General features: G+C 30.9%; 1 protein-coding gene across 3 annotated transcripts in view; it reads right to left on the reverse strand.

Annotated features, from left to right (window-relative positions):
- Positions 1-23816, reverse strand: part of LOC126742503 (potassium voltage-gated channel subfamily H member 8) — a 115902-nt gene that overhangs the window by 54444 nt on the left and 37642 nt on the right. For 2 of the 3 annotated variants that reach the window (XM_050449149.1, XM_050449151.1), the window contains exons 3-5: positions 20112-20345; positions 15514-15651; positions 15096-15316 (exon numbers count right to left, since the gene is read on the reverse strand). In XM_050449149.1, the coding sequence (XP_050305106.1) occupies positions 15096-15316; positions 15514-15651; positions 20112-20345 (593 nt within the window). The remainder of the gene's footprint in view (positions 1-15095; positions 15317-15513; positions 15652-20111; positions 20346-23816) is intronic. The other variant, XM_050449150.1, reaches the window with a different exon arrangement.

Consider the following 23816-nt stretch of genomic DNA (forward strand, 5'->3'; position numbering starts at 1 on the left):
TTAAATACAAAATAATTATTCTACTTTATGTACAAGTACAAAGAAGAAATAAACGATTAGTACCAAAGCTGCTCGCTCTATTTAGAATCTTGTTGGTACTTTTTCTTTAGGGTCCAATTCGGGTTTAAGGGTTAATATCGGGTTTTTCTTGTCAAGTCCGTGAAAATATTCCATCAATGGTATTTCAATACATCACTTATAATTTATGTGTATCTGTCCATATTTAATTGTTCGTATTGCCGGTTTTAAAACAACTTTAAAAATAAGGACAACCACATCTTGCACAACACATACAATAAGAAAAGACAACACTATTTAAATTCAAATACTCACAGTAGCACATAGGAATCAACAAAAGAACATGGGAATTATCAAACGTTTAATAAAAGTTATCGCTCTGTTATTACAAAAATAATAAGAACAAGCTACAAGTTATTCACCAAATAATAAAATATAGCCGCATCTGTTCAATCCATTGCCTTACATACACTTTAAACGTTGCTGTAGACATGGGTCTTGGTATAATATTATAAAGTTTCGGTGCTAAATATTTGAAATAACGCTGACCAATACTTTTTTTATTCCTACCAACACGCGCATTTTGATTAAGCCTATTTCTTGTAAGGTATGTGTGAGATAAAGTTTCAAGAATAATTTTTTTCCTATTTATATTCATACTTAAATTGAAACAGTAAAGTTTCCTCATGTCCATTATTTTTGTTTCCTTATAAAGTAAATTGGTTGGAAATAGTCGATTTTTTAAATATAATTTTTAATATACCAGGACTGATCAATATACCTTAAGACCTCTTTTGGAGCCAAAGTATATAGTATATTGATCAATCCTGGTATATATATTTTTAAATTAATGAAATTTTATATGCAAGGCCCTGCATCTTTCAGCATTATTTCATGGTAATTTTTTTGAGCATTCCAGGCAGGATATCTGCAGTTCTAAGTCATTTAGAGATTTTAAGGTATCTACAGGAGTTGTAGATGATTTATTTATCTTTTTATTTTATGATCTTAGGATTAATAAATCCAAAGTTATTGGTTAAATAACTTTTGAGGTCAGCACCTTGAGGCACCAATGACATCACTCAAAATTAAAATGGGTGTAACTATTGAATCATTAATGCGAAAAAATTATGTTTGGCATTTTTTGAAGATTCTTACTTAGGATTTAATACGTTTATTAACAATTACTGTAAAAGTAAGAATTTTTTTAGCATTTATCGCTTAGTAATGTTTTGAAGCTTTCCAGGTTGGATAACTGATTTTCTAAGACATGTGGAGAGCAAACATGTAAACAATTTATTTATCTTTCAATGAAAGGTTATTTTATGATCCTGGGGTCAATATATATAAAGTTATTTGCCAAAAATGACGAGATCAGCACCTTGAACTATGGATCCAAAAAAAGAAGTTGTTTAGCATTCTTCAAAAATAATTAATTATAATTTCCTTGGCTTTATTAATAATTACCACCATTAGTCTTTACCTAAAAATTTCAGTGCTATGTAGGTCAATAAGCGACTTTATGGCGCATTGAACTTTGTATTAAACCGCTTTGGCAAACTCCACGTGTGCCATAAAGTAATCCACGTGGAATATTGCATTCCTCATTTGCATTTTACATTGTATCGGGCCGCTGCGAAACCGGAAATTTGGGCCAAACATTACGTTATTCTTCAAAACTATTATTCCTCAAAAAAAAGTGTCCTAAGAACTCGATTTGTTTGTCCATAAAGTGCCGAGTATGTAATTATAATCTGCTTGAATATATCATGTGAAAACGTGCATTAATATGCCTTTACAGCATATTTACTGCCCTCGTATGGGCTCGAGATACGGCCGAAATGGATGGTTATGGAGTTTATGTGAAATTGTCCTGGAACTGTTTATGATACATTTTGCGTTAAATTGCCAAGAAAATGGCAGCTATAAGAGGAGCTATTTGCTCGGATAAGGGTTATATTTTTAAATAAATAAATTTCGGGCAGTTTTGGCTTTTTTAGGAGTATTTTTTAGGATTTATTTTCACATTCATTGACAAACGCTATGAATACATCGCTATCGCCTGCAAAGATTATAAATTCATGAATAAAATATAATTTACAGATGATACTGAATGTTACAGAAAGTGTAATGAGGTAAAATGTGTAAAAATTTTTCCAGTTCTTGGCACATAAACCCATCCGAGAGCCAACATTCATTGATTATTGCTAAAAAATCCAACGCTATTTTCTGCAAAGATTATGATTACATGAGAAAAATATAATTTACAGATGATTCTGAACGTTACCATAGAGTGAAATTCAGAAGAATGTGAAAAAATTAACTTTTATCCCAGTTCTGGGTATATACACCTATCTTGAAGCCAACATTCCATGACAATCGCTATGAAACTATCGCTATTGGTTCCAGAGATTATAATTACATAGAAAAAGTATAATTTGTAGATGATCTTGAACCAATCCGTAGAGTGAAATGCGGTAGAATATGAAAAAGAAAACTTATATCCCATAGCACACAATGTTCTTTTTTGGCACATGAACGAATCTGAAAGCTAACACATATTGATGATTAGTATAAAATCATCACTATCATCTGCAAAGATTACAATTACATGAAAAAAGTGCAATTTGCAGATGATCCTAGACGTTGCGAAGAGTGAAATGAAGTAGAATGTGAAATAATTACCTTTTTCCAGGTCTTGTCACATAAACTCATATGAGAGTCAACATTCAATGACGATCGCTATGAAGCCATGGCTATCGTCGGCAAAGAGTATAATTATATGAGAAAAGTATAATATGCAGATGCTCCTGGACGTTCCTGAAGAGTAAAATGAGGTAGAATGTGAAAAAAATTACTTTTTTCCACTTCTTTGCATCTAAACCCATCTGAAAATCAATATTTATCGACGATCGCTATGAAATCATCGATATCATCTGCAAAGATCATAATCACATTAAAAAAGTATAATTTGCAGATGATCCTAGACGTTGCCGAAGAGTGACATGCGGTAGAATGTGAAGAAACGGACTTTTATTCCAGTTCTTGTATATAAACCCATCTGAGAGTCAAGATTTAATGAGGATCGCTCTGAAATCATTGATATCATCTGCAAAGATCATAATTACATTAAAAAAGTGCAATTTGCAGATGATCCTAGACGTTGCCGAAGAGTGAAATGAAGTAGAATGTGAAATAATTGACTTTTTCCCAGGTCTTGGCACATAAACTCATATGAGAGTCAACATTCAATGACTATCGCTATGAAACCATCGCTATCGTCTGCAAAGATTACAATTATATAAGAAAAATATAATATGCAGATACTCCTGGACGTTGCTGAAGAGTGAACTGAGGTAGAATGTGAAAAAAAACATACTTTTATCCCCGTTATTGGTATATAAACCCATCTTGAAACAAACTTTTATTGACGATCAAAAATCCACTACTATTGTCTACAAAGAATATAATTACATGAAAAAAGTATAATTTGCAGAGAAGCCTATTTATTACCAAAGAGTGAAATGCGGTACAATTTTAAAAAATTGACTTTTATACCAGTTCTTGGCATATAAACTGATCTGAGCCCCAACAGTCATTGACAATCGCTATGAAATCATCGATATCATCTGCAAAGATCATAATTACATTAAAAAAGTATAATTTGCAGACGATCCTAGACGTTGCCGAAGAGTGAAATGCGGTAGAACATGAAGAAACGGACTTTTATTCCAGTTCTTGATATATAAACCCATCTGAGAGCCAACACTTATTGACGATCATTATGAAACCATATCTATCGTCTGCATAGATTATAATTACATAAAAAAAGTATAATTTTCCGATGATCCTAGATGTAACCGAAGAGTAAAATGAGCTAGAATGTGAAATAATTGACTTTTTTCCAGGTCTTGGCACATAAACTCATATGAGAGTCAACATTCAATGACGGTCGCTATGCAATCATCGCTATCGTCTGCAAAGATTATAATTATATGAGAAAAGTATAATATGCAGATACCCCTGGACATATAATTTATATATATATACGTATATACATATAATCGTGTTCATTACCGAAGAGTGAAATGCGGTAGAATGGGAAAAAATTCATTTTTATACCAGTTTTTCGCACATAAACTGATCTGAGAGCCAACAGTCATTGACGATCGCTATGAAATCATCGATATCATCTGCAAAGATCATAATTACATTAAAAAAGTGCAATTTGCAGATGATCCTAGACGTTGCTGAAGAGTGAAATGAGGTAGAATGTAAGGAAATGGATTTTTATTCCAGTTCTTGTATACAGGGTGTCCAAGATAAGGATCCTAAGCATGGGGATCTCGGTACCTGTTGGAGATACAGCTTCGATTAAATTAGGAAAAAGTTGTGCACTTTGAAGCGTATTTACATGCCGTTGAGAAACTTCAAAAATTTCCATGGCCTGCTGAGATATTTGGAAAAAACGGAAATTTGCCAATATCGATTTAATTTTTTCCTGGCTTTATTTTAAAAGATATCAAAAAAATATTGACACTTTCTTATTGACACTTTTGATGTAGTACGTGATGGCGCTTTTAAATTTTATATCCGACGTTTCGTTTTCGAGAAACCATCATCAACTTTATTTTTTTATATGGCGCGAAAAGAAAGTACACCCTGTATCTGATTCCATTTTTTATTACAAATTCGACGATGTATCACAGGTCACATTTTTTTTGTTTGCCGAACTTTAAGAGGTGATTAAACAAATCATTTACAACAAAAAAGTCGTATAACATTTTTTCGAAAAGTTGTTAGTTCTTTTGGTATTTAACATTTTTTGATTCTATCAAATTTCTTTGTTTTTTTTCATATAAACAAGAATATCTCCGTTATTTTTACCACCACATAAAATTTAAATCTACCATCTGAAAGAGAATTAAATTTGCTATAAGATCGTTATATTTAGGTTTTTGAATAATTTTTTATACTGGGTGTTAACAGAAGTTAAATGTAACATTTGGGAAATGTGCGAAATTAGTGATATCTTCTTCGTTGTCGTTTTTCTAAAATTTGGTAGGGACATGTTTTTTTTAAAAATGTAACATCCGTATAACATCCTGATAACACCCGGTATAAAAAATTACTCCAAAACTTAAATATACCCATCTGATAGCAAATTTAATTCTCTTTTAGATGGCATATCTAAATTTTATGTGGTTGTAAGAATAACCGAGATATTTCTGTTTATATGAAACGTCAAAAATCAAAAAGTATTTTATTGCTTAAAAAAATATACATTTTTGTTAACAAAGCATGATATATATACTCATACTCAAAATATAGCTTAACAAGATAAATAAAATAATTATACCTCAATAAAGGAGTAACATATAAATTATAAAATATACAAAGTAGTGGTAAAACATATAATTTAAGTTATAAAACCAATTATGAAATAATAAAACAAAATAAAATATCAAAATCTGGCAAAACTTAAGGTGTTAAAACTAATAGGTATATCATAAACTATAAAACATATATAATAAAAACTTTAGCCTCATTCACAACAAGAAAGGAACCCATAAAACTATACAATATCCCCAAGGACGTCCCGGTAGAACTCCTCCAAGTTATAATAAGGTTTGCTTAAAAGTGCATTCTTCAGCAATCCTCCAAAAGTCCTTAATGAATTAGTTGCTTTTAAACCAATAGGCAAATTATTAAAAACTTTTTAAATTATTTTTTTCAGGCAATTGAACTCATTTTTAGTGGTTTTAAAATGTACAAAGTTCACCCTTCAACTGCCTGGACGTAATTCCTTATTTTTCTCTTGATAGTTAATGAGAGCCAACATTCATTGACAATCGCTATGAAATTATTGCTACTGTCTGCAAGCATCATTCTTAACAGACATGCTAAAATAAGTCCAATGATCTTATTAAAAAGCCCTATATCCCAATATTCAAATGTCCTATACTTTCTTAGCTTGAATGATACGAACGCTCAAATATAAATTGTACAATATAACCCCACAAAAAACGTGAATAAACGAACACGGAATTTTAATATTTCATCGACTCTCTATATTGAAAAATACCCTTAAATCACCTTTTTTTCCTCGCGAAAATATATGGCATACGCTCTATCGCCTTAGAGCATCGATTTACAAATTGAGATTTATGCCTGTCTGGCTCACGCGAAGATTTATCGGTTTTACATAATTTAATAAATTGCCGTGAATTAATAATAATTCCACCGTCAAAAAAAAAAGGAAAACTTTTAACGCCTAAGTTTCCTTTTTTATTACCTTTCATCCTAATTAAGTTTCTCGAGATGCTAATTTACAATATTTTTCCTTTCCCGCTTACAAGAACTTTCTTAATTAATTCTTTATGTTCGCTGTTAAAATCGCCCTCGCGGAAATAAAAAGTTTTTTATTTCCTACTCAAAACCGGTAAACAGGAGTAATTAAAAAAAAAACTTTAGTTTTAAAGTTAATATTAGTAAGTCAATAATAATGTTTTAAGGGGTTAATTACTAAAACTCTTTTAAGGAAAAATTTCGCATTAACTTGATCATACAGGAAAATAGATTCTCTCTGTTTAGGAGAGATTAAGAATGATCCCTGATAATAAATAAACGTTAGCAGCTAAAAAAGGGTTAAAAGCAACAATTATTTATTAATTTTTGATGGTGTACGACCAAAAAAATCCCCCTAAAGCTCCACATTTCCAACAGGTTTATTATTTCGGATGAATTATTCATTTTTCCATAGTGCGGGAGAGGCAAAAGGGCATCGCGTGATAACTAATGGTTTTTATGCGGGGCGAATCTTTTGAATTGGCTCAGTTTTCAGGCATGAATACCATACGTGTGGTCTAAATAAAAAAATGGAATCAAATATGAAAAAAAATCGCTACGTATGGTTTTGTTTGAAATTCGTTTAAAAATGTATTAGTTATATTTCTTTTTTTTTGTATTTTACTGCATTTCACTCTTGGGTAACATCCAGGATCATTTTCAAATTGTACTTTCCTTACGTAATTATGATCTGTGCAGACGATATCGATGTTTACTCTTTGATGATTGTTCTATTGTTCTATGATTTTAGAAAGCCTTTCATTTCTTTATTATATTTAAAAAAAATATTATTGCCTCAATATTTAAAAATGCAACTTCAGAATGCAGCTTTTTCATTTATTCCAATAGATAAAGAATAAGTTTTTAATATTATGGCAAATATTGACTTTAAGGCATTTGATGCATACAATTTAAATATTACACTAATTTCTTTATTTAGTCTTTTTAAAATACCTTATACCACTTATATTATAAATTGCCTTTCATTAACACTTATTTTCCAAAAAACTGGAACCTTACCAATGTCTTACCATTAGCCAAATGTTATAATAATACTACCGAATTCAATAAACTGAGATCTAATTGTACGTTGCCACTATTCTTAAAAATCTTAGAAAAAGTGCTTCCAATATTATGGATTTAGAGGTCAATATTGCTGTTCGACTGTCTCTGGATACTGGAGATGAAAACTGTGTTAATTCTTCTGCATTATAGCAAAACATTTAATATGATCGATCCCGAATCCATGGTTGTAATCCTGACTTATATTGGCTTTATTTCTGAGTTCATTTCATTCTTTAGCTTAAATGATGGATTGAGAAATTTTTGATATTGTCAAAGGCTTTACAAAATTCTATGAGTGTTTTAACCAAAAAGGTTATGCTTCACATTAATTTAGTCAATCAAATCATTCATAATTTTTCTAGAAAGTGCCTGAATGTAATTCCTTTTTTCTTCCAGGTAATTAAAGTCATTCCTAGTGTTTCCAGGAAGTTCATAGTTAACTTTTCAACTCCCTAAACAAGTCTGTTCTAGGCACTCCTTTTTAGTGGTTCTAGGAAGTTGCAACTGCCTGGACGTAATTCCCGATTTCTCTTAGGCATTTGAACTTATTCTCAGTGGTTCCAGGTCATGTTTCAACTTTTCAGGTTCAAACTAACCTAGACGAAATTAATTATTTTTTTGAGGCAATTGAACTCATTCTTGGTGGTTTTAAAACGTTTAAAGTTCACCTTTTAACTGCCTGGACGTAATTTCCTATTTATCTCAGGCAATTGAACTTATTCCTAGTGGTTCTAGGAAGTTTACTTTTTAACTCTCTAAGCAAAATTGTTTATTTTTTCCAGGCAATTGAACTCATTCCCATTGATTCAAAGAAGTTCAAAGTTCACGTTTCAATTGTCTGGACGTAATTCCTTATTTCTCCCAGGTAATTGGACTCATTCCTAGTAGTTCTAGGTAGTTCAAAGTTCACGTTTCAATTGCCTGGACCTCATTCCTTATTTCTCTCAAGCAATTGGACTCATTCCTAGTAGTTCGAGGAAGGTGAAAGTTCACGTTTCAACTGCCTGGACGTAATTCCTTATTTCTTTTAAGCAATTAATCTTATTCCTAGTGGTTCTAGGAAGTTCAAAGTTAAGTTTGAAACCCCCTAGATCACATGCATTATTTATTCTAGGCAATTGAACATTTCCAGTAGTTCTAGGAAGCTTGAAGTTCTCGTTTTAACAGCCTGGATGCAATTCCCTATTTATTTCAGGCAATTGAACTCATTCCTAGTGGTTCTAGGAAGTTTACTTTTCAACTCTCTAAGCAAAATTGTTTATTTTTTCCAGGCAATTAAACTCATTCCCATTGATTTAAAGAAGTTCAAAGTTCACGTTTCAACAGCCTGGACGTAATTCTCTATTTATCTCAGGCAATTGAACTCATTACTAGTGGTTTTAGGAAGTTTAATTTTCAACTCTCCAAGCAAAATTATTTTTTTTCCAGGCAATTGTACTCATTCCCAATGTATCAATGAAGTTCAGAGTTCGCGTTTCAACTGCCTGGATCTAATTCCCAATTTATCTCAGGCAATTGAACTCATCCCTGGTGGTTCTAGGAAGTTTACTTTTCAACTCTCTAAGCAAAATTGTTTATTTTTTCCAGGCAATTGAACTCATTCCCATTGGTTCAAAGAAGTTCAAAGTTCACGTTTCAATTGCCTGGACGTAATTCTTTATTTCTCTCAAGCAATTGAACTCATTCCCAGTAGTTCTAGGAAGTTTAAAGTTCACGTTTCAACTGCCTGGACCTAATTCCCTATTTATCTTGGGCAATTGAACTCATTCCTAGTGGTTCTAGGAAGTTTACTTTTCAACTCTCTAAGCAAAATTATTTATTTTTTCCAGACAATTGAACTCATTCCCATTGGTTCAAGGAAGTTTAAAGTTCACGTTTCAACTGCCTGGACGTAATTCCTTATTTCTCTCAGGCAATTGAACTTATTCCTAGTGGTTCTAGGAAGTTCAAAGTTAAGTTTTTAACCCCCTAGATCACATGCATTATTTATTTTAGGCCATTGAACATTCCCAGTAGTTCTAGGAAGCTTGAAGTTCTCGTTTTAACAGCCTGGATGCAATTCCCTATTTATTTCAGGCAATTGAACTCATTCCTAGTGGTTCTAGGAAGTTTACTTTTCAACTCTCTAAGCAAAATTGTTTATTTTTTCCAGGCAATTAAACTCATTCCCATTGATTCAAAGAAGTTCAAAGTTCACGTTTCAATTGCCTGGACGTAATTTCTTATTTCTCTCAAGCAATTGGACTCATTCTTAGTGGTTCGAGGAAGTTCAAAGTTCACGTTTCAACTGCCTGGACGTAATTCCTTATTTCTCTGAAGCAATTGAACTTATTCCTAGTGGTTCTAGGAAGTACATTGTTGAGAAATACAGGTAATATTGAGTCCTTTAAAGTAGTCATGCCCAAGAACAATCATCTAGATCACTTTGAAGTCCAAAATCTCGAGTATTAAGACCATGTTTCTCTTGAGACAAAAAGCAGAGAATTCTTTATAAGTGTTAATTAGGGTCCAAGCTGTTGGAAGTAAAAGTTTAAGAAATATCTGTGGTTTGAGTTGGTGGGGTCTAAGAATAGGGTTTGACCTCCGAATCCAAAGTCCAAAAACTCAAAAGCCAATGGGACCATTGACGTGAAACAAAAAGTGTGATATTCACTAGTTTGATCACGCCCACTTTACATTGGACCATTTGGATCTCCGCTTTTTCTCTTATTCTTCTTTTATTATTCTAAGTTGTTTGGCATGATCGCGTCCTCTGGTGGCATCCATTACCATACCCTGCTATAGATAGCTAACTTTGTTGTTAGGTGCAATAGAATATATGCTTTCTTTCCGTTTTTCTCTTTTTAGATTTGCCCTTTGCACTATGCGATTAATTTACATTTAATATTGGGTTTTTTTGTTGTTTTTTATTTCCGGTGATACCGAAACAATTGAATATTTCAATAAATCCAAATTTATGTAAACTGCGAAATGCCAATACTTAATTTAACAGAAAAAAAAATTGATGGCATTTAAAAATTATATATTGGTTTTTCTTTTAAATGGTCAGCTGTTCTGCGACATTCGAGAAACATCTCTATGAACGTATAAGGTACAACATCTAGGGGGCAAACGTGGAAAGTTGACCCGTCGCCGCTAGGAGGCGAGTCTGCGAATGTTGGCGGGAATTTTAAATCTAAATAAATAGTAGGAAATCCATACATAGCGGAAAAGGTGGTTATACCATGAAATCGTCTTATCAAAAAACAGATTTTTTAATGCTAATTCTTTAAATCGATATTATTTACTTAAAATAGTTAATAAGCAAAAATTTTCAATTATTTTGAATTGACCTACTAGACTTTACCGTTTCCGTTGATATCATTTTCGAAATAAATTATAAATTACTATAAATTTTCCTTTTAAATTATTTGTATATGTTTATTTGTATAGGTTATCATTGCTATGAATGATAAAATAAATGGTGCATACATCAAAATTAAATTAGAGGTACAAAATTAGAGGTGGTAATCTTTTTGCTAAGGAATTCGTTATTTCCAGCGAAAAATCTATGTCTGGGCATGTTTGGTGGGCAGCAATTTGCTCCAGTTCTAAAATAAGTAGATTGGCTGTAGACATTTTAAATTTACCCTCGTCAACAGCCGCAACCTAAAGAACGTTTAGTACTTATGGATTTATTCATCGGCAAAGAAGAAACAGGCTTACCGTGGAAAGAGCCGGAAAACTAACCTATATTGCCCATAATTATAATTTACTAAACGAAGATCATTCAAGAAGAGAAAAAGCTACTGAGGATTCTGAGGAAGAAATTGAAAAAGAAGATCTCGGTTTCGAAATTATAGACTTGACTGAATTAATCAAGGAGAAAGAAAAATCAGATGAAGAGGTTGGGGATGATGAGGATGATTTACCATTATCCACTCTATTACGTAGTTCATTCTGCCTCGTTTTTTTGTATTTCCTAATGTTTTTACAGTTTTGAATTAAAAAACCTAGTATTAGTTAAAAAGCTGGTTTTTTTAATAAATTACCAATATTACCGGTAATATTACCAATTTTTAAATTACCGGTAATTTTACATCTATATACTTAACCCCTCTGACCAGACGTTTCAATGATATTCCAAGTCAGGCAGGTACATCAATCGGACATTTCATAGATAAATTATAGGTGTCTTAAATATGCCCGCATATTATAGCTAGGACATTTAATTGTAATGCACGTGCAGCTGTATAATTTAATATATGCAATTTAATTAACCAAGAAAGTTTATAATAATAAATAGTTAATTAAAATATCACTGTCAGACTTAGAGTACAATGAAATTTGTTAGGATCCCATCATGATTCAAAGTCAAGTCAAAGGCTTTCTTTAAGTCACAATATACAACTGTGACTACACAAGCATTTTGTCTACTGTTTGGAGGTAGTCTGGAGGACCTAAATATCACATACCACTACCACGAGCTTTTATGCTTTTTTCACGTCATTTTGTTTTTCAAACAAATAATTGTAGGGCTTTTCCGGCGACTGTATACCTGGAATATACATTCGCAGTTCTTATTTGGCCTTTTCCAGGCAATTTCGAGTCATCGACGTGAGAACATAGTCGTAGCAGAATGTTGCTAGAAAAAACAGATAATCGTATGTGCACCGACAATTCCAAAACTGATTTAGGCATTGTACGTAAACCAAAGGTGCATCTAGCAAACACAGCTTCAGCTGAGTGAAGACTATCGAGACCGAAGAAACGTGGAAGTGGAGGGAACTAAGCTGAACTTGAAAGATATGAAATTCATTGAAGCTGTTGAGGTTACTTTTCAATTTCCTAATCAAAATTCTTTATTTCTTCCAGGCAATTGAACTCATTCGTAATAATTGTAGGAAGTTCAAAATTCACGTTTCAACTCACCAAACAAAATTCCTTATTTCTTCCAGGCAATTGAAATCATTCCTTGCTTCGTCAAATATTTAAGCTTCCTGAGGGCAGTCATTCCTTTTGTTTTCATTTCTCTTGCAAATTGTAGTATCCTAACCTTTAGATTCACTTTATTTATTATCTCTGGAAGCCTTTTTCTGTCTTCATTAACATAGTCCTGCAGTAAAGTGTCCATAGTGCCAATCTTTTCTTCAATTGGTCCTTAAAACGATCAACTTGTTTTGAACTCTTTTCTAGTTCACTGAACTGAAATGAGTTTTTTATGATCAACAAACACATTTTTAAACTCTCGTATGACTGAGTCAGTTAATGGTTCTCTGGTCAATTGGATTTCTAGGATGGCTTCTGTATTTGACTCTTTGGTTGTTGGGTCTACAAAGGTTTTTTTTATCTAATTGTTAGCATGGTTCTTGCTATAGAAGATATACAGCAAATTTGTTATCTAATCAATCTGATCTCTTGCTCTTATTGGTAGAACCTAAGCAAGTAGATGCCAAGTAGATTTAGAAGCAAATTTCTTATTCCTTCTAGGCATTCGACTGCTACGCCCATTATTCAAATGCATGGAGGACATAAAAATTTGCTTGTAATTATTAAAAATTACTTTCAAATACCTAAGAAATAGCTAAAACTATGATTTCAATAATGACCTTTCAAGAATATTTTAGGTACTAGAAAAGAAATATCTGGAATATATAAGGAAGTAAATATAAATTCACATAAATGTAAATATCCCCAGTAAGTTGTAACGAACTTTTTGAATTATCCTTTTTTTAAGTAAAACTGTTGGTATAATGCATATTTTAAAGCAACAATTAAATTATGCCAAGCTTAAAAAAGTTACGGAGTTTTATAAAACATGTTGCTGTTGGCACAGTTTATGACAACATTTTAAACAAGATTATTTTTTTTATAATTATAATAATAATAATAATAATAATAAGCCTTTATTTCCAACAGGCAACTTACTTACAGGAAAAAAAAACACATAACAAACCTAAAAGAATGAATGAAAAGAAAAGAAAAAAAGTGAAGTACAATCTCAAAAGTTAGAACAAATAACTATTAATTTGAAGAATTGCCATATAAAAAAAGAGCATTGTCTAATTTTTGTTAAAAACGAAGAACAAATACTAAATTTTCCAAAATTCAAAAAAAATTACATTAAGTTTATAGTGTGTCTTGTATCTCGAGTGTCTTTGAATTTAGAACTAGGAAAATTCAACTTAAACTCATTTTTTTTAAGGGAATGTGCTGTTAATTTATTTACTGTTATTTATGGGAAACCCTGTATATATTTAATTACGAATAGTTAGACATAAATATTTAATTATCGGCAATATATCAATAATTATAAATTTTCTCCCAAAAATATTGCAAACTTTAGTTAGAATTAGCCAAATAAACAAAATCTATGTAAAAATCATTAATAATATATGTATTTCATTAGTCAGTTAATTATTTTAGTTTATTAACGCAATAAATTTATTTTGTCATAAATTTTTCTTTGTATAATTCTAAAATAAAAAAAAATATACAGTTATTCGTGTATCGAATCTTTGTATGCTGACTGTATCAGTTTTGAAACACAAACGATTTTATCACCTGCAGTTAAAGTTGGCATAAATCTAAGGGAGGGAAATACAAAATCTCTTAATGTGAATTTATGCAGAGTGTTAGATAGATGAATAGTTTATTTTTTTATAATAGCTAATCATAGTTTATTTGTATGTATAAATTACTACTTAACTAGAAAAGCGACTCTTGATGCTTTCTTTCAACATTTGTTTCAATTATAGTTCTGCAAAGAATATTCATAATAATAATTAAGTTTTTTTTTAGCCAAAAGGAGATATTCAAATGTTGTTTCTAAATATGAGGACGCACTTTTTTTAACCAAAACTAGCAATAGAAGTAGGTATTTTTATTTGTTCAGATGTTGAAGTAATAATTTCATTTATGACCATTGATTAATTTCTCTCTCATTGATTAATGTTAAACTCTTAAGCCAACTTTTTGGAAGCTAGTAAATTATGCAGTTTGGCTAATTAAATTTAATCCTTTCCATAACACCCAATTTTTCATACAACATTCCCAAATAAATCAGAATCCTTAAGTTAACATTTCCTTGGCCAGTTAAAATAAAGTTATTCCAACCTAAACTTTCCAACCGGCTTGAATTTCTCCTTGGCTAGTTTGCTTAAGTTAAACATTGACTTAATCCCCCCCTTATTAAATAACTTTTAACAAGAACTTAGGGACTTATAACAGATAAGATTTATTGGGAACCGTTGTATAGGATGTCCCACTTTTTAAGATAAATAAAAGATTTAAATATTCTCTTGACAAATCGCTGAAAATGTAATTAAATTCCCGAACGTGTTTACTCAATCGACCGCCGGTTTGTCATGTTGGCTGCTTCTAAAGTTTCCTCAAACATACCGCAAGTGTTTAAATTGTTGTTTATTTAACCGCGGGGGTAATGTTTGCGGTTAAAATCTCATAAATACATAGAGAGTTCTTAATGAAACTTCATAGTTTATCAATATCTTCTTTCATTGTTGTGGTAGTTTTACAACTTATAGTAAGGGTAAATTTTATGAAGCATTAATTAAACCATCAACACAATTATTACTTGTTTAAATTATGCATTAGATTTTTTTAACGTTTAATAATTGCTCTATAAGATTGTTTATAATATAAAAAAACACGGACACTATACTCACATTATTCAACTTGCTCAACTTGGTCTTCATCTTATCGGGTTTGTAATGTCCGCTCAGCTGATAGAGGACCGCCCTGGATCGCCTGCGTCCATAATTCGCGTGAGGCGCCTCCGGATCATCCAGGGCCCCATTCGCTTTTTCTGCAAGCAGGCAAGAGTCAGCGGAGCCCCGAAAACGGGCCCCCAGCACGGCCGCTGCGGATAGCAGAGAGTAACGGAAAACTATAAGGCAGTGTGGAGATGTCCTTATACATATACATTTTTCGATCTGTATTATTGATGGTTTAGAGTGATAAAAATGAAATAAAATAATTGCGGAATTGAGAATATTGGAAAAATGGGTGTGCAACTGAACAAACAAATGTTAAGTGAGAAGATGGTGTAGGCTGAAAATTGAGTTAAAAGTGAGTGAAACGTACCACTGTCGTAGAGCTCGCACTCGGCCATTTCGGCCATTTTTGTGTTGGTGATGTCCTTGTGGGAGGCCAAGTAGAGTACCACCTCCCTTTTTTCGTTTTTGATCGGCACAATGTCTAGGAGGCACCAAAATGGTGTTCCTGGAAACAAAAATCAAAAATTGTAAGATTAAAGTAGTTTAGCTCTTCTAGGTCTTAAGAATCATTTAACGATCGCTTTAAAATGCCAAGTCTCGTTTGTAAAGGGGTTAATTATATATGAAAACTAATTTTTCAAGATGATTCAAGGCATGTCTGGAAAGTGAGATGCGGTAGAAAGTGTAAAAAGGGACTTTTTATCCCATTTTTGGCATTTAAGCTCCTCTAACTCTTAAGAATCATTTACGATCGCTATGAAATGCCATGTTTTGTATGTAAAGGGATTAACTGTGCACAAAAAATAACATTTGAAGATAATTCAAGGCATGTCTGGAAAGTGAGATGCGGTAGAAAGTGTAATATGGGACTTTTTACTCCATTTTTAGCACTTGACCTCCTATAACTATTGAAAATCATTTACGATCGCTATAAAATGCCCTGTCTCGTATGAAATGGAATTAACTATGCACGAAAAATAATCTTTCAAGATGATTCAAGCCATGTCTGGAAAGTGAGATGCGGTAGAAAGTGTAAAAAGGGACTTTTTATCCCATTTTTGGCATTTAAGCCCCTCTAAGTCTTAAAAATCATTTAGGATCGCTATGAAATGCCACGTCTCGTATGTTAAGGGATTAAATATGTACGAAAAATAACATTTCAAGATAATTCAAGGCATATCTGGAAAGTGAGGTGCGGTAGAAAGTGTAAAAACGGACTTTTTACCCTATTTTTGGCATTTGAGCTCCTCTAAGTCTTAAAAATCATTTACGATCGCTATGAAATGCCATGTCTCGTATGTTAAGGAATTAACTATGTACGAAAAATAATATTTCTATATGATTCAAGGCATGTCTGGAAAGTGAGGTGCGGTAGAAAATATAAAAATGGACTTTTGATCCAATTTTTGGCATTTGAGCTCCTATAACTATTAAAAATCATTTACGATCGCTCTAAAATGCCATGTCTCGTATGTAAAGGGATGAACTATGTACGAAAAATAACACTTTAAGATGATTCAAGGTATGTTTGGAAAGTCAGATGCGGTAGAAAGTGTAAAAAGGGACTTTTAACCCCATTTTTGGCATTTGAGCTCCTATAACTATTAAAAATCATTCACGATCGCTATAAAATACTATGTCTCGTATGTAAAGGGATTAACTATGTACGAAAAGTAATATTTCAAGATGATTCAAGGCATTTCTGGAAAGTGAGATGCGGTAGAAAGTATAAAAAGGGACTTTTTACCCCATTTTTAGCACTTGACCTCCTATAACTATTAAAAATCATTCACGATCGCTATAAAATGCCCTATCTCGTATGTAAAGGGATAAACTATGTACGAAAAATAACATTTTAAGATGATTCAAGGCATGTCTGGAAAACGAGATGCGGTAGAAAGTGTAAAAAGGGACTTTTTACCCCATTTTTGGCATTTGAGCTCCTATAACTATTAAAAATCATTCACGATCGCTATTAAATACCATGTCTCGTATATAAAGGGATTAACTATGCACGAAAAATTACATTTCAAGATGATTCAAGGCCTGTCTGTAAAATGAGATGCGGTAGAAACTGTAAAAAGCTATCTTTTACCTTATTTTTGGCATTTGAGCTTCTATAACTATTAAAAATTATTTACGATCGCTTTGAAATGCCATGTCTCGTATGTAAAGGGATTAACTGTGCACGAAAAATAATATTTCAAGATGACTTAAGGCATGTTTGGAAAGTGAGATGCGGTAGAAAGTGTAAAAAGGGACTTTTACCCCATTTTTAGCATTTGAGCTCCTCTAACTCTTAAAAATCATTCACGATCGCTATAAAATCCATGTTTTATATGTAAAGGTATTAACTGTGCACGAAAAACAACATTTCAAGATAATTCAAGACATGTCTGGATAGAAAGTGTTCGTCCTAATTTTAAATCTTTTAAAATTAAAATTCTCTCTATCATACTCAAGCTCCTTATGCAAAAATACTTCCTAGAAAGCACTTTTTAATTTCCAAGTCGCGTACAAAAGCAACATCCATTTGCTTTTCTTCTGAAATAACTTTTCCCTCGTGCCCCGGTTAAATTCCAATCAAGCATAACGCGAAAATAAGTGGAAAACCATTTTTACAAGATAATGAGAACCTTGACCGAATTCACACGTTCCGAATGATAATTTACTCACAAACTTATTTTTTTAAATTTTAATGGTAAATGTAAATTTGAATTTTCCTTCCAAAGTAATTACTTTCAAATTACATAAGTGAAACGAAAAACCGCCATATCATTTACCTTATTTAAAATTGAATTTTTCATTTTAATATACGAATTTGCCGAGCTATTTTTAATTAGAGGGGCAGCTGGCTCACTATTTTGTAACTTAATTTAGTGAAGTTAAAAAATAAACCTCGTTAGGTGTAATGGATGTAAGCACATGATTTTTTATTTATTTTATGAGTAAATCGATGATAATCCTTTCTAAAGGGCTCTTTAAAGTATAGGAGGGATAAAAATACTCAATTTTTTTTTGAAGTTTAGGGTTTTTATCCCATTTTCTCCACTCATTCTGTGATTGATTCATTTTAATATACGGAGAGTCTGGAATACTCTTTATAATTTCAATCTTACCAAGTTGGAAATATACCGAAAAATTCAATATTATTGCTGAAATTTGTTTTAAAATTGGGATTATTTTGTTAGAATTCAGATTCTTTTATAAGGGGCTTAATAGTATTTTTTTTTTAGAATTTATTTAGGACAAATCAAATTAAAAAACGTAAATTTAAACCTCTTTTATTGGGTCAGTTTTATGTTTAAAATTGGAATTGTTAATTTTTTTGGTTATTAAAAAAAATAATTATTATGTCTAGAGGTTATGATTTTTAATTGAAATAAAAAAAATTATCCAAATAATGAAAAATATTAATTTATTTTTGGATTTTTTTATTATACTTTATTACTGACATTAATTATTAAATGATTTTTTTCCAGGGACTTATGTAAATTGTTTTGTCCCTTTTTTGTTTTGCTTGTCCAGCTGGTATACAGATTCTAGGTTCTATGAGCTTTTTATAAGCAAAAAATATTTATAAGCAAAAAAAACATTTTTTTTTATTTAAAATATTTGTTAATTAATTTTTTTAATTTGTTTGCACTCAACTTGGTAGACGTCTAAGACGTAATTTTTTGTTTAAGAAAAAACACTAAATTTGCATTTTCCTTTATAAATAATTCAATAAACCATACGCAGAAAAAATAAATTGAGGTCTGTTTTAGTTTTTCAGTACTATATTAATTTTTATACTTTCTCGTCTTACAAAGTTAAAAAAAAAATTTTTTTTGTTTGTTTTTGAAAAGTCAATAATTCATGCACAAATTAAAATAGAAAAAGAATTTCTCTTAAACTCCAGGTTTATTAAATAAAGTCAATATTTTGTAGTTTTATACAAAAATTAAAATTCTCTAGAAAGACTGATCTAAAACAATTAAAGAAATACGCCTTTAAATGTATTTCTTGGAGCCAATTTTCCTCGTGATGTAATATTTTGAAGAAACTTCCATATTGTAATGTAAAAAACTGAGGTACAGATTTTTTTTTCAAAATTAAATTACTAATCCAAGAAATTCTCCTATTTATCTCTGGAAAAATATATTTTTAAAAAAAGTATGTACAGGGTTAATTTTAAAAAAATAGAGAATTTCAATGCCCTCTCTGGAAGTAAGGATTTTGGATTTCGAAAAACTGCCTTTGAAATACATTCTCGAAACTGTAATTATAGGATATTTTGGAAAACATACATAAACTATGGATTTATGGATAATTAAAAAAAATCTCTCGAAACACTGATTCTAGATAATAATAAATTTATTTATCATTTTAAAAACCATTCTTTCACCATTTTCTTCTATAGTAAATAGCTCGGGTTGCGGAATTCGGGCAAATTTCTTAAAGTTTGTGCTGCGTTTGTGATACGATCCAATAGGTAGATGCTTCTCTTGTAGTCACTTTAGTGGATTAAAAATTAATTTAATAGAAAATTACGTATTTTCAAAACCTCCAGGTACCAAATTGAACAATTAAATATAAAGTACTTCGGAAACGAAGGCCCATATTTCTATGTGTATCTTTGGGTCCAAAATACTTACCTGAAGCATTGAAATTTCCTCCTAAATCACCCTGTATATTTAGAGTGGAATCTATAAGGGATATCTAAGACCTAATATACAGACTGACTGTAACAAGAATTATCCAGGGTGAATTTTTTTTTGTAAATTGGAAAACCAGTGCCCTAATTTTTTTTTAAATTAAATAATGAATCGATTTACTTCCACTCACTGATTGATGATCCATGAACATGTATGTTGCACTTTCCTTGGAAATTAATTCTTAAATAATTATTTAATTAAGATTATTAATGTGAGTAACAATTTGTCTTCAATTTTTCCATACATATATGTACCTTCTCCTACTCACCGTTTTTCTTATAAAATATCACCTCGAGTTTCAGTTCTTCCTTGGACTCGAGGGCCTCGTCTATGCGGGATTTGTGCTCGTCTTTCGTTTCCGGCCCGTATAGAAACTTACAGGCGCATGATTTCTGCATAATTTGCGCCCTCGTGAACCCCGTCAGCTCGCAAAACCCGTCCGAACAATAAACGATCGGATATAGCGAGGGAACTTGGGCATTTCCGAGCACGAAATTACTGTCTGGAATACGAAAAAAAGTTTAATTATTTAGTATATAAATAATAATATTATTTATGCAGGCAGTATATGTAAACAGGAAGCCGAATGTTACGTTTTTTAAGTTAATGAAATTTTAAAACAAAATTTGACTTTAGCTCAGTAATATGTATGTACAATGAACCGAGGAGTGAATAATATACTCTTTATATGTACTTTACCTCATAATATATACCCTATATTACTTTATACCCTTTTTATACCCTATACTTACTTTACCTCATTAATATGTATGTATAATGAACCGAGGAGAAAATAATATACTCTTTATATGTACGTATATGAAAAAGGAAGATATATCCAAATTCAAAACATTTTATTTGCCTATAAAAATACAATTCTTATTACCTTTATTAAGAAGTATGTGGATTTGAGACAAAAAGGATCGAATCATGAATATTAAAACCGATACCACCTTATTCTGAAAGAAAGGCGGTGATACTACCCTATAAAATATCGTTAATAGTTTAACATAATTAGGAAAATATAAATAGAAAATAGATTAATAGCACACACGTTGCTGAAAATACCTGTAATATACATACTAGAACAATTAGTTAATAATTGAGATTGTCATTGTTAATCTGAATAAAATTTATATTTGAAAACGTTTTTCGTCATATTCTTACTAATATTCTATTTTATTAATTTTCTTTCTTTTGAAATAATGTAAATTTTTTAGCAAATATATATACTTATAGATTTTTCTTTTAATAATTTACACCTTTTATGTTGGACTTTTTATGATTTTGTCCATTTTAATTAAAAAAATCATGTTCCTTTATTACGCACATTTTTATATTTTCAGGCAGACAGGAGGGTCTATTTTAAAAATTGATAACAACATTTTGAAGAATTTTAGAAGAATTAAAAAAAAATGTGTTTTTCCATGTCCTATTTTTAGTCTCCTATTAATCAATTTTTTTCAATTGGACAACCTTGATATTTTAAAATTTTTAGGAAGCCTTAAGTGTCTATTTTGAGAATAGTTATGAATGTTTTGGGAATTTTTCAAAAATATTTGGAAACGGTGGAAAAGGGTGTTTGAAAAAATTCTATTTTTTCATGACCTATTTTAAAACTCTCATTAATCCATTTTTTATAATTAAACACGCTGTATATTTTTACATTTTAATGAATTCTAAAGCGCTTATTTTAAGAATATTTAAATAATTTTTGACAAATTTTGAAAAAACTGCTGATTTTCGTAAAAGTGTTCAAAAAAATCGTCTTGCTAATATAAGTGTGTTACAGAACAGTAATGTAATGATTTTTGTACACGAGAATATATTTATTAATTTTATTAAATATTTTTTGGGTTTTGGATTTATTTAAATACGGAAAATATTGTCCTTATTTTTTGGTTTTATATGTAGCTATTATGCCAAGAAAGATTATTATTATTAATTTTTCCATAGGTTTATTAATAATTAAAAAAAAATTAGGAAATTCGTCAAATAGCAAAAAAAAAATCAAATCAAATAATTTTTTTTTGCCATTTTTTGTACACTTTTTCAAAAATGTGTGCCTGGTCTAATAATTCTCTATCCATATTTCTTAATAAGAAAAATCTTGTTTTTTTTTTAAATTAACGAAAATGTTTATTTTTCTTCATTGTCGATTTTTTTTTCGAAATTATTTTTGATTCCTGTAAAAAAATATTTTTATTATTTTTTTTGCTAAGTATAGGGAAATCAATGAAGAAATTTATTGGATTTAAATTTTTATGGCAATTGTAGCCAAAGTTGAATAATTTAAAAAAAATCGGCGAGGAAATTCAATATACATACATGTATAATTTTTGTTCTGTAATTATTATAAACATTTCTGAGAATTTTCTACTTGGCTTTCTGAGTTCTCTGTATTTTGAAGTAAATTTAAACCCTCCATAATTTTTTATTTATTGATATTTGTCATTTTAACAAGAAAAATTGTGTTTTTTTTAATTAGCGAATAATTTTAGTTTTCTATATAAAGAATTAAAAAAAAAAATATGCTAAGAAAGAAAGAAAAAAAATGTGCTAGATTACGTAAGAATAATCTTGTGTACAAGCATCCTACAAGCTAAAAAAAAACAAAACAAAAATACAATTTCAAAAATTGACAAAATAATGAACAAAATTAAACACAAGAAGACAAAACATTTTGAACATACTTGAATTAAAGATAACTAAATAAAACAATCAATTACTAAATAAAGGTAAACTTGTTGACAAAACTAGAAAAGGAAAAAGAAAAAAAAACTTTCCAACATGTCCAAGGTTAAAAAATATCATTAAAAAAGTCATCCAGGTTATAATATGCCTTAGCCAATAAAAACGTCTTTAATTCTCTTTTAAATATCTTAACATCCGATATATGTCAATACATAGAGGAACATGATTGTACATTTTTTTACTTATGTAAATTAATGAGTTTTTGGTAAGGGAAGACGTAGGAATAGGTAGGGGAACATCATTTACACGACGAGTCAAATGGCCAGTGTCAGAGGGTAGTTTGGGAATTTTGTGAATAAGAGCAGCTGTTTCTAAGATAAAGAGTGAAAAAAGGATTTTTTCAGAAATGAAGAGGGGTTTGCAAGAATCTCTTAACTTAGCAGAACACAGGTATCTAACTGCTTTTTATTGAATATTAAAGACAATGTTAAGTAGCCTAAACTGGCTAAACCCCAAAAAGGCAAGCCATACCGAATATGAGATTCAATAAGTGAAAAGTACACTAAACGTGCAACCACCCCTCCTAGCTCTTGTTTTGCCATTCTTACTGCAAAACATCCAGAAGATAATTTCCCAGCTAAATGTAAAATATGATCTTCAAACCGAAGGCGATCATCAATGGTAATTCCTAGGAACTTGCAGCACTCTTTATTCTGCAAGAGGGAATTTTCGTCAAACATCAGACCCTGAACATCGCACTTAAACCCCATAATAGATGTCTTTCTTACATTAAACACGAGCCTGTTGGAAGCACACCACCCTGATAAAATCTGAAGGTCTTCAAGGGTACAAGTCTTAATATAATCAGAATTTTTATGGCTCCATAGTATGTTGGTATCACTGGTGGTGGAACCACCTTGCCCTGCAGTTTCAATGAACTTAAGTCATCCACATACAGTAAAAATAACAGTGGTCCCAACACTGAACCCTGGGGAACGCCGCATTTTAGGGATCTAGAAGCAGACAAACGCCCAGACACTGTAACCTTCTGAGTACGATTTGATAGATAGGACTTAAGCCATCGCAACGCTACGCCCCTAAAACCATATTTATCGAGCTTAGATAACAGTATTCCATGATCCACACAGTCAAATGCGAAAAAAAATAAAAAATCATATTTGTATCAAAATTTTATTTAATAAATATTAAGTAATTCAAAAACGAAATTTATTAAATTTTCACGTTTTGGCAATTTTTCCGATGATTATTCTAAAAATTC

This window comes from Anthonomus grandis, chromosome 11 (assembly GCF_022605725.1).
Source record: "Anthonomus grandis grandis chromosome 11, icAntGran1.3, whole genome shotgun sequence".
Lineage (NCBI taxonomy): Eukaryota > Metazoa > Arthropoda > Insecta > Coleoptera > Curculionidae > Anthonomus > Anthonomus grandis.